The following is a 12675-nucleotide window of genomic DNA, read 5'->3' on the forward strand; positions in this document are numbered from 1 at the left end:
TGGATGTGATGTGTATTTCCAGGCTTTGATAGAAAGTCGAGCCTGTTCTCTTTATATTAAAAAAGATGTTAAAGTGGACATTTTGCGGAACAGTGGAGGAACAGACGTAGCGGTATAATTGATGTAGCTGTGGCGCGTCTCCACAGGGAGCACTTAAGTTGTAATTGCCACATGGGTAAATGAACAAGACTTGATAAAGAGAACAAACAGTCCTGTGTTTTATAATAGTTGCTCCGGTTATAATGAGGCGTACCAGTGAGAATAAAGCAGCAAGTGTTACGTTGAACTAGAGCCCCCCAGTGGGACTGGAACAGAACGGGCCACTACTGACATATAATTATTAATTAATTATAATTATTGACAGTTATTAATATAGTAAATGGGAATTGCGGCTGATTGGTGGATTGGAGCCTTGAATGTCAACTAGTGACCAGTTGTTGTTACCAAACATCAACCTCCAGGTCTGAGCGATGAAGTATGTGGAAGTGCAAAAAACTGCAGTTCATCGAGTGGCCACTAGAGGCTCCAAAAGGGAGCAAATCCCCATAGACCCCCATGTTAAAAAGTCCAACTTTACAGCATCATTTAACATGTTTACAGCCTGGTACAAAACTAGATTTTGGTCTCAATAGTTTATTTTGCTATTCATGACAACTGTACGGGGGGTTATTTTTTTTTCTTACTCATTCACTTATTTTTTATCAAGGTTTAAAATTATGCATAGTAAAGGGCGTTCCCATTTTGAGTGACAGGAAGTAGCCTGCAGGCTCCGCCCACTTCGGGCTTCTATAGTTTTTTGAAACTTTTTGTTTAAAATAATTCTTGCTGTGAAGAACGTCAACGTGTCGTCCAAAATACAAGAGACTGACGTCAGTGCAGCTCAGCTTGTTCCAGGATCTGCCTTCCATCATGTGAAATGATCTCTCTGCACCGTCTGGAAAACGTATTTTCATTCATATGAAGAAAAACCAAGATGCTCGTACTGAACCACAGAATGCACTATTCATCAGGTGTTGTGCTATTTTTATTTTTTTTTGCCATACGGACGCTCACCAGTCGCCACTTCCTGCGCCGACACCCAGAGCTCAGTCAGGTGGCTGCTTCGATTTGGCCTCAAACATATAATTTGATAATGATGCTTTAAAGCACTTGCCATCTTTTTTTCTGTTCGCCACATGCACACCTCAGTGGGAGCCTTCCTGCTGTGAGCAGGTGTTTCTGCACAGAGGGACAGAAATCAATATCGCGCAGCACGAGTCTACCATTGTGACAGCATGAAAAAAATAATTGTGTAGTGTGAATGCAGTCTGATGATGACTTTGTCTTTCCATCCATGGAAGAACCCACTTGTGTCTACAGAGGTGGTTTTTTGACTGTATGTTAATGTGTGTCTACAACGCCCGTAATCCTGAATGTGATTTGTATGCAGCACTTATTTACCTGACAAAGCAAAGTATAAAATAGATAGTATCCAATGCCACGAAATGAATCACAATCCTGTTTTATTTTTGTTGTTGTTGTTGTTTTTTTTTGTTTTTTATCCTCAGCATTTTAGAACGCTACGTCCAGGAGCAGGTACCTGGAGCAAAGGTTGTCGTGGAAACCATCGGGCCCCATCGCCATGGTGACGGAATGGAGCTGGAGGACTACACCAAGTCGGACCTCATGATTTATGCCATCGACCCGCTGACCAACAGGGCTGTATCCAGACAGGAGCTCTACAAGTGAGAGGAACTTTTTTGTTTCCTAAATTATTTGGCATCTGTTATTTAGCATCAGTTACCTTCATTGTAATTTGTAATTTCTGACATCTGTCAGAGTGACAATGTTAGAAATACCTCAAATATATACACATATTTGTAGGTATAGGAAATTACAGATAAGTCTGGTCTTCATCACCACAAAAGAACACTTGCCTGAGTGTTGCATCAGTCGCAAAAGAACTTAAAGGATCAGTGTGTAAAATTTAAAGGGATCTGTTTGCTACACAGTGAATATAACATTGATTATTTCTCATTAATATATAATCTTCTGCTGTGAAGCTCGTGTTTTTGTGTTAGCCTAGAATCAATGCTTTAACCCTAACCCAGGTCCTCTTCCTTTAAAGTTTCTACAGTAGCCCCGAGGCATAGACTGTATATAAATATGGACAATGCATCCCAAACTTTGAAGTTTGGAGTCTGTGCTGTACGGTCCGAGGGTGTGGAGCCTCGTTAATGACGACACCTTCCACACTTCCTTCAGACTCACTCACTCAAGTTTTCGTTTTTATCACAAAGAAATGTTGAATTATACTCTGCACGTATTCATTTATTTATTTTTTCCAGCTCTGAGGTCTCACAGGATGGAGAGGGTGGCATGGCAACTGGTAGCCATCATGATGTCACATCCTGTTTCTATAATAACTAAATTAAAACAAAACTTATCAGGAAAAAAATGAACACTTGAACATGCATCAGCATGATATTAACTACCTGAAATGACAGAAACCATCCTTGAAAAAAAAAGATTTGATGTGTATTTTAGTGTCGTAGTTCACCCCAAGTTCCATAGGGTCAATATATAATTGACTTTTGAAGTACATGGGTTATACTTTGCACGCATTTTTATTAAAAGTAAATTGTTAATTATGTTAACGACAAAATCCATAATTATTTATTATGGAAACATCACTTACTCATAAAAAAAAAATACCAGATATCACTAAAATGTAATACTAAACAAACAACCACCTTCTAATTAGCTAAGCAATAATAAAATGAACTTATTCAAACTGCGTTTTGATGGTGTTCTTTTTGTTATGTTGAGATAATCATGGCAGATATATCAAATTTTATATGGAAAATAACAAATTGTACCTGTGTCAGAGAAATGACTTTCAGATAAGTTACCCATTACAAACACATGACAAGGAAGTGTGTTAAATCCAAATCACATGACCTGCTCTGAGGTTTGTTCTCAGTTATTTAATATAAAGTAGTGTGTGAGTCAAGTGTGGATTTATCGCATGTCAACAGTGTTACTACAATATATTTATAAAGAAGAACTTTTGAGGAGCTGATCCACCGTCCTCCATCTTTTTATACAGGCTATGCCCCGAACAGAAAAACACAACATTGACTCAAGTTGCAAGTTGAATTAGTTGCATCTGAAATTTCTACAGGCTGGTCCATAAATGTGTGCTTTTTCCCACGGCCTCTGAATGTGTCTCACCCCAAGGTTCCTCGACGGTAAACTCTTGGACATCAACAAAGAGTTCCAGCCCTTGCTCCCTCCTGGTGGTCGGATTCTGGAGATCCGAACCCCTGAGATGGTGACGAGCGTGAAGAAAGCTGCCCAGACCGTGGGCTACACAGAGGGGGCGCTGTTAGCTCTGGCAGTCATTATCATTATCTGCTGCGTTCCCGCCATACTGATCGTCATTATCACCTACAGACAGTGAGTATGATTTATGAATACTTTATTAGAATATTAGTGGTACTTCCTGTCTAGGTTTTGCAGATATAGCAGATATACTGTAGATAAAGCCCCAAAAAAACAAGTGAAAACATGTAATTTTACCTTCTCTGTCTCATTCTGTTCCTTTATCAGGCTGAACATTGGCACGGCTTTTTATTTTGAGTCAATCCTAGATACTGTACATTGGCTTCCTGGTGTGCATTGATCCACGGATGAAAATAGTCCCAAACAAAAGCACCGTTCATTTATGTCTGAGTAACAAAAAAATAAAAATAAAAAAAAATTCAGGAAAAAACATTTTGAAAAAGTTAAACTAAATGGGATTCCAGCTATTTTTTTTTTATTTTTTTTTTTGGTGAATATTTATATGCTCCTATGCTAGATGGAGTAGATGGAGTTGCAGCTTCAACCTGCCACATACTACTGCTGTTGGCTAAGCTAGTTAGCTGGTGTGTTCTTGCTGGTTGCTAGTTGGTAGCTGCCTGCTAACCTGCTGGTCAGTTTCTATTTAGCCTATTTAGGATATTACCAAAATAAACTGAATGCTGTTTATGAACATTTTGGAGCTCATTTCTGGTATTGGTCTCTGAAGTTTCTGAAGTTTTCATCACAAAAGTCAGAATCACTCTAAGTGGTTTGGTTTTTGAGTAACCAAAGGTGTAACACAGGTAAAAAAATAATAAGAAGTTGTTGTCGGGTTCGCCTGAAAGACTTTTAGCATCATTTAGCATCAGACAGCATTTACTCAATCGATCAATGAGCAACCTTCTCCATCTTTAGGTGACTCAGCTTTCTGATCTAATACCTGCATCTGAAGTGCACCTATCCACTTCAGCTTAATATTGTAGGAATTTACTAAAAACCCCGTAGTTAGGCAAAGATGACAGTCTCTCCCACAGAGATGCCTTCGAGCGCTGCTTATCATCACCATCGCCAGCCACTTCCCTACATGATTCAACATGGTCGCCTTCCCCGCGGTGCCAATTCTAATGGTTTTCTTCAGTTTATTCGCAGCCTCTCATTTAATGTGGATCAGTGCATTTTGGAGAGAACTCCTCCCGCTGAGGAACAGAGACACCTAACAGAAGGAGAAGAAAGAGAGGCATAATCATTAGCTTGATAATCAGATGGATCTGTCGTTAAATGACTTTAATGAAGATCAGTTGTCCAACTGCGCTTGTAAATGACAATAATCAAACTCTGGTAACAGGAAGTGTTGTGTGAAGTATGGTTCAAATAATCACTAATCTCTCTCTGTCTCTTCATCTGCTGCACCCGTCGCCACCAGATTCAAAGAGTGAGTACCGCTTTTGTATTCCCAGGATAAAATATTAATTCCACGGGCTGTCTTAAACACCTTCCACCGCTATTAATCTGTTGGCTTTCACTGTACAATGAAATGGATGAGATCAGAAGTGGATGGGAAACGGAGAGGACGGCAGACAATCAGAGAAATGAATCCCGGAGAACATGGCGTGTAAATGTCTGAGGAAGACGCTTTTATTAGTGTGTGTGTTTGTGTGTGTGTGCAGCTTTGATAGAACTCATTTTGTGATGGATTCGGTTCGGCGTCTTACACGACAGCGCCTGAGTTTTTCTGACTTGTGTTACGTTTGCACTACAGGATTTTAAAATACCTGTGTCTTATCCAGTTGTGATATCACTGCCGGCTTAGCCCAGGCTAGAGGGCCACAATGAACACTTTTAGGTGCAATAGGCTTACATCAAATACTTAATGTTCCACTGCTTGGTCATAGTAGCTCAGCTGTACATAAAAAAAGTTAAATAAAATAAAATAAAAAAATGAAATAAAAAATAATCAAAAAGGGAATAAAATAAAAAAAGAATAAAAAATAAAATAAAATAAGTAAGAGAATAAAATGAAATAAAATAAAATAAAATAAAATATTCCTGAAAATGAATAGTAAAAAGAAAAATATATAAAAAAGTGAATATACAATATATATATAAGAAGATTAAATGATAAATGAATAAATGAGGTGGAATGATATAGACAGAGGAGCATTAAGATGGATAACATGAAGTTATCTTTTACTCAATTATTGCACAGCTGGATTGAGGAGGGTATAAATGATCACACGCTGTAGTCCTAATTTAATATTCATGAAGTCATTCAACAATTGATTCGCAATCTAAATCTTGCCATCATTAAAGAGTGGCACAAACATCCAGGAAGTTACTAAGAGGCTCTGTGAGGCCGACTTTAACGCTAGCATGACGGCCGCCACATTTCCTGACTTGCAACGAAGGTCGATGCCGGCGGGTGACTGGCGCTCGAGGAAATCTTCGATCACCGGCGTCATTACATTTCATCCCAGAGGGAACATGAATGTATGTACTAAATCTCAATCGATCAAATACTTGTTGAGACATTTCGCTAAAGGCCAGAAATGTCAATCTCATTGTGGCTGTGGAGGAAAAAGTCAGAGGTCAACCAATTCTGTGAGCTCTGTCCCTGGAGGCGTTGTGAATGTCTGCAGAAAAAATTGATAACGACCCAGATATTTCAGCACCAACCAAACGGTGGACCTACACGCTCCACCGCCTCCATGCAGCTGAACACATGCGCAAAGAGACGTCTGGGGTCAAAGTGAACAGTAACAAACCCTCGGATTGTGCTGCCTTCTAATCTGCTTTGCTCTGACTTTAACTAACTCTGCGTTTCCTCTCCGGTGTGTCCAGGCGCCAAGCAGAGTGTGCCAAAACTGCCCGAATCCAAATGGCACTGCCAACCGGCAAACCTGGGGGAGGCACTGCCAACAACCTGTACGAGGAGCTGGGCGACAACGCCATGTAAGTGAAGTGTGAAAGCGGTAAATGAGCCAGAGCAGAGGCATTAACTCGCATTTCCGCTGCTGTTATGCTCGCGATTCTGGCAGCGTGACTGCGTTGAGAGCTTTCCGGTGTCCACACGTAGCTTTACATCTCCCCACGTTTGAACTAATGTCATTGCTCCTGCAGTTACACTTGATTTATACTGAACGAATTATCCCGAATTTGACCCATCTCCAGCGTTTCTGTATCACCTCATTTGGTAGAAATGTGTTCTACTGCCCTTGGATTCCCAGAGTGAAGTGTGCAATACACCGATCAGCCACAACATTATGACCACTGACAGTGAATAACATTAAAAGCGTGTTGTGACATTTCAATTTTCCCCTGGGAAACTTGCATTCGTTGGTGTGAACTTGAACATGTACCACCCACCCAGACCAGACCAGACACACCCACCCTGTAGCAGTATAATGTGAGTGACACAGACACAAAAACAGTTTAGGAACAACTTAAAAAACATGAAGAACCACACAAGGTGTTGACCTGGTCTCCAAATTCACAAGATCCCAAACCCAGGTCCATTCTCTGATGGCACACAACTGTTTGGGAGACCTGCACAATGTTAGGAAGGTGGTCATAATGTTGTGGCTGATTGGTGTGCATCATAATCAGTTGAAAAGTTGCACGGCTGATAAGAGTGTTCGAGGGTTAATTCTCTACAGAAAAAGGGTTTTATTTCACAAAGGTGAGGATAAACACGAAGCTCCGTCTTCACAGTCCATGAGGAAACTTAATGACGGGTTCTAACAAACAACACTCGCGCCGCGTCGTGCGAGTGTAAAAACAACCTTTAAACTAAATAAAATCTCCTTTAAAACGAAACAGCGCAGAAAAAAAAAAAACTGATCGCCGCGTGAAGTGATAAATTGTTAACACATCACCTCATTACACAAACAATGACTCTCTCACATCCTCATACTTCATTACGTCTGACGTGGCGCTGCACCTCGCGAGTAAACAAAACAGCCTTAATGGCCAAAGTGGCCTCTGCTGGTGTCCTCCGGGTCTCTGATCAACACATATATTCATCGTTCGACAGACTTGTTCAACAAGCACATTTAAGGGCTTCGCCGGCGAAAGAGTTGCAATCAAACTAATTGGCCAAAGTCAGGAGCCAGTTTCATGTCAAACTGATGAATGCCAGGAGGGAAGAGCAGCGGTGCGTTTTTCGCATGTTGCCGCTGAACATCTTGCAGCGATTATGTTCCTCTGACTAATAAACTAAATCATGCAGCCGTGCGATCGTAAATCCTGAAGTCTGGATGGAGCACGGTGAGATTTTTCTCAGTGACAGCGGCTCAAACGCTTTTCCACTGAAACAAAACTCATCACACTTCTCTTTGTTTAACTTTACCAAACTGGGAGTTAAAATGTCCTCAGGCTGTTATTTTTATTTATTTATTTTTTTGTCTGAATATGGTCTTTCAGTGTTACGCTTCTCTCAGCAGTCCAAACAATCTAGGATTAATCAAGCAGAGCGTTGTTTCACGCCTTCAGACTAACATCAAACATGGCTAAGATATTATTTTTTTTGAATGCATTAACGGTCGTGGATGAAAACCCTGCAATTTCATCTTCACAAAGTTCCCCGACGTTTTTCTTGTCAGTTTCCCTGCCTCTAATGTCTACTGCCAGTGTCTTCCCTATACAAAATATACAAACGGTAAAACGAAGGTCACCATTTCCGCCCGCTGAAGTGTATTCCCATTAAGTGCAGGCTCTCAAGTTGAGGATTTTTCTTTTTTTTTTATAAGCGACCGGTGTCTTTCAGTAACGCTGTGATCACTGTAATCACAAGTAAAACACACACTCGAGGACTCATTCATCGAAGCTTCCAGCGAATGCATCCTCAGAGAGTGACCTTTTTCTTTAGCAGCCTTCACGGCAGATTATTTTTGGTGAGTGCAGTTTATTTGTTGTTTGCGAAGTTCTAGCGTCGCTAATCATACGGTCCATGGAACCACTGACAGCTAATTAAACCATGAAGCGTTTTTTTTTTATGGGTGATTGTGGTGAAATTACTTTTACTTTTTATTAATTGTGTCTCTGCTAAAAATTCAAGATTCATGGAGTTTATTGCCACAAGAAACACATGTGTGTCTCCACGATGAAATTCTTCTTTTGCCTTCCATCCAAATTCGTGCAGTCCACATGCAAATGAGAGTTTAACGGAGTATAATTGGTCGTTTGACTACTTTTGGTTTCCACTTTATATTCCACCTTAAAAACTGTTCACCTTGTTGCCTTGTTTGGTTTCCATCTTTTCAGCACAGCCTCACCTGCGTTATTTTACAATTATCTTTTTTTCCATTTTGAAAAACTGTATTAACACATTGGTGTTAACACATTGCACTCCATAAATTCAACCATAAATTCCAAGCAAGAAAAAGCTACATTTTTCGCTGTGAAACATGTTTAACGAACCATTTTTATAACTTAGAATGCAAATCTCAAGTGTAAATTGCAAACGTTTATGGCCAAATTTAGCAAACAACAAGGCTATTTATAATTAGTTTCATCAAAATGTAGGAAATGCATCACACATTTTTGTACAACTATTTACATACAATCAGTAATAACATCTTAAAGTCCCAAATCTCTGGTTTCTGTCTCTTTGGCCTCAGTCGCTCCACAGACTGAACACAGCGTCACTCCCACAACTCTTCCCTCCTCCTTAGCAACCACTGACACATCACTTCCTCATTTCCACCAATAGGAAAGGGGCTGTCATGTTTTTTGGTTTTTGCTTTCTAGTATTTGAAGCTAGTTAGCTATCTCCGCTTGCTAACATTTTGCTTTTCACCGTTTGTCCTGTGCACCAGACGCACCAACATGACGGCAACATTCAGGAAAAAGTGTGGCATTAATTACTTATAATAAGTGTAGTTTTACTTGACCTATCAATGCTATTTAAGAACTGGTCTATAGGTGGAAGTTAGCACTTTGTAGAAAAGTTGAAACGGAGATTCAGTGACGCTGCGTCTTGCTGCTGCCTCATCTTAAATTATGTGACATGACATAGTCCATGGTTATAGACTAGTGCCAGCTGTTTAGGAGTCTGAGGGCAGATAAATGACTTCTTCAGGCTTGAGGGTAGAAGTGTGGATGGTTGGTGTTGGTTGGTGTTGGTGGTGAGTGGGGCCTTGAGGGTGGAGGCAGCTCTCCTGTGGACTCTACTACGCTGGTAGATGCTCTGCAGAGAGATGCAGGAGTCTGAGGCCACTTCAAGTTAGTGCTTTTGATTTTGCCAGACGACATGTTCATGGTTGAAAGTGACTTATTGTGCCAGTGTTTGGTGGAAGTTTGTGTCGAGGCTATTATTGCTCCTGTATTCTGCTCTTGCTCAACAAAAACTTATTTTTTTTTTTGTGTGCAGTTTAGTCATATTCTAATCTTACAATCTCTCAGTTTCACTTCGTCTTCAAGCAAGTTGTGTTTAATTTATCCTCTTGCCAATTTTTACTACTTTGATGCATGTTGATTTGATTAAACAAGACTTTAATAGGGACTGTATGCAGAAGACACTGTGTTAACTTTTATCTTAAAAGTTTCTATAACCACACACACTCTCTCCCACACACACACACACACACACACACACACACACACACACACACACACTCACACACACTCAAGGCAATAGTCCATTTATAATTCCTCACTGGAGCGTTAAGAAGCGTTTGAGAGGAATTCTTATCAGCATTACATGCATCACCGGTTTCCTGTCTGTCCTTGATATGCCTCCCCACTCCCATTAACATGAGAGCCATTCATATGCAAGATGGTTGCAACTATCTCCGAATGACAACAGGGGATTTTCAACTGTGTGTGTGTGTGTGTGTGTGTGTGTGTGTGTGCACGTGAGATGACTAAAGCCTGAGTGTTCCTCTGAAAAATGTGTGCGGAAATGAACTTGGATATGAGATAATTGAAATAAATGCGGCCGGTAATTTATAACGACCACCCTGGGCGATAATTAATTCTATTGATTACCGCCGAGCAAGTTTAATTGTGGTGGGCCAGTTGTGTGTGTGTGTGTGTGTGTGTGGGAGGGTGGGTTTGCGAAATCATCAGATTGGGATTTCTTGTGTAATGCTCTCACGTGTGTTTATGTGTTCTGTATCAGCACCATCTAGTCGGGGCTAAATCCCCAAAAACTATAAAAACTGGCAAAGTGCAGAAGTTTGCATATTCATAATTAAGATCCATAATCAAACCGCTCAGTAGATTGGTTTCCGAGGCTTTTTTTCCCCCCTGTTTAATTACCTTTGGCTCTTTTCTTGACGAGCCTCAGGTTGTAATGTCTGTTTTCAATTACTGGTGAGAAATTAAGTGTTTCTTAACTTATTCTTAGCTCAGCTCATTAATTGAAGCATGTTTTAAAAACGTGGAAATAAAAGTCACACCGCTAAGTAAAACGGTGCATAATAATTTAAACAAACCAGTGTGTTCAAACTGATTTTTATTTTCAATTGAATGATGGTTTTTTTTATGCACGTGCATCGTTTTTAGAATTCTGTGATCAAATAGTAGAAAACTGCCTAGAAATCAAAGGCCTCCAGCACCAAAACCACATCACAACTATACAGAAAAGTTGCAAATAGAATTCTTGAATATTTACTTAAACTTGTGTTATGTGATAATTTGTGTTGGGGACTTTTTTTTAAAGTTGTGACTGAGAGGTTGCAGGTAATAATCACACTTAACAACACAACAGCTGATATTTATCTAGACAACTTTGAACAGCTGTAAATGAGCTTTTTGAAATAGTTTCTGTCATCTTTAAAAAGTACTTGTGTGATTTTGTGTTTCGTCGAGTGATCTGGTTATCTAGATGACAGACTCATCCAGACAGAACTTTTCCTGCTGTCAGAGCATCAGTACTTCAGGAACAGCACACAAGATACTGTCCACCAATCAGCCATAACATTAAGACCACTGACAGGAGAAGTGAATCACATTGACCATGTTGTGACATTTCAGTGTTTTGCTGGAAAACTTTTGAGCCTGGTGTTCGTATTGGATGTTACTTAGAGATGCTCACCCACCTACACCAGACCAGACACCCCCACCCCAGAGAAATGACACTCCTTGATGGCAGCAGACATCCCCAGCAGGATGCATCCTGACACAGACACACAAAAACACTTTAGGACCAACTCAAAATAAACATGAAGAACAGCACAAAGTATTGACCTGGCCTCCAAATTCACTAGATCCCAAACAGATCTAGTTCCCCTCAAAGCCCCCCCCACTAACACCATTGTGTAGCCAGACACCACAGGACCCCCTCAGAAGGCCTGAGTCCAGTCTCTGATGAATCACGGCTGTTTTGGAGCCTAAAGGTGGACCTGCAGAATATTAGGAAGGTGGTCATAATGTTATGGCATATATCTCGAGAGTTACCTTAACTTTTTAATTTATTGAAAGACACGACCGCATGTGAGCAAACGCCGTAATTCGTGGCAGAAGGAAAAGCTTGCTAATGAGAGTCTGGGATCAAAACGATGAATCCTGCTTCGTTCAGTGCCAGGACGTTTTTGATGTTCTTTGTGCCTTTGTGCGAGAAATGAAGAACAGATTGCAGACAGCTTTTCTTAGATATAGCCGAGGAGGGCTCCGAGCGTAAAAGGTTGTGAACCACTGTCTTTGTATCATTTCATGTCCTCCTCTCGTCTTCTCTGCCTCTCATCCATCCGCCTCCTTCACCCACGGCAGACAAAAGTGAGTACGATGCCGAAAAACTGCTCCGCACCTGGGACTAGTTTAACATAGTGTTAGTGAGTCAGCTGCTCTAGTTTTCTGTTTTCGTGTGTGGTTGCTGCTGTTTTGTCGTGCTCCAAGTAGGTTGGTAGATCTCAGAGAAAATTCCGTTTGTGGCAAATCAGTGACATATCCAGCCACGTGCCGTGGGATACGGAGAATCAGCAGAGTTTTGTCACAGTCGCAAAACTGCAGCAGCGATTTTCCCCCGACCTTCACCCGTAGAGGAGGATATAATCAGTCCTTTGTTGTGGGGAAATATGCATTTTCTCAGAACCCAGTGGCACACAGTTGTCTGTCCTTCCCTCCCCCTGGCAGATATGTCATTGTTTGTAGCTGTGCTGCAGTGTTGCCACTGAGGCGGACTTTGAATCCTCTCCTTCTCCTTTGTGTCTCAAATCCATTTTTTAAGTGCTGCATCTCTTGCTCCTCTGGTGATAGTGGAGCAGAAATAATAATAGATCCCTCAACCATTTCTTCTCTTTCCTTTCCTCATTCATCTCTTAATGTGAACTCTATTTCCCTTCCATTTATCTAGCCACAGTTGTAGCAGACAGTCCGTTTCCTTTCATTCTTTCTCTTGTTGCCACTCCCCTT

The 12675-nt window shown here is 40.8% G+C and overlaps 1 protein-coding gene across 7 annotated transcripts in view; it reads left to right on the plus strand.

Annotated features, from left to right (window-relative positions):
• LOC125022862 (protocadherin-15-like) overlaps positions 1-12675 on the plus strand; it is a 217664-nt gene that overhangs the window by 180060 nt on the left and 24929 nt on the right. For 5 of the 7 annotated variants that reach the window (XM_047609811.1, XM_047609812.1, XM_047609813.1 and 2 more), the window contains exons 32-36: positions 1548-1724; positions 3220-3438; positions 4748-4756; positions 6163-6273; positions 12034-12039. In XM_047609811.1, coding sequence (XP_047465767.1) covers positions 1548-1724; positions 3220-3438; positions 4748-4756; positions 6163-6273; positions 12034-12039 — 522 coding nt within the window. The remainder of the gene's footprint in view (positions 1-1547; positions 1725-3219; positions 3439-4747; positions 4757-6162; positions 6274-12033; positions 12040-12675) is intronic. The other 2 variants (XM_047609816.1, XM_047609819.1) reach the window with 1 other exon arrangement.

The sequence above is a fragment of the Mugil cephalus genome, chromosome 16 (assembly GCF_022458985.1).
Source record: "Mugil cephalus isolate CIBA_MC_2020 chromosome 16, CIBA_Mcephalus_1.1, whole genome shotgun sequence".
Taxonomy (NCBI): Eukaryota; Metazoa; Chordata; class Actinopteri; order Mugiliformes; family Mugilidae; genus Mugil; species Mugil cephalus.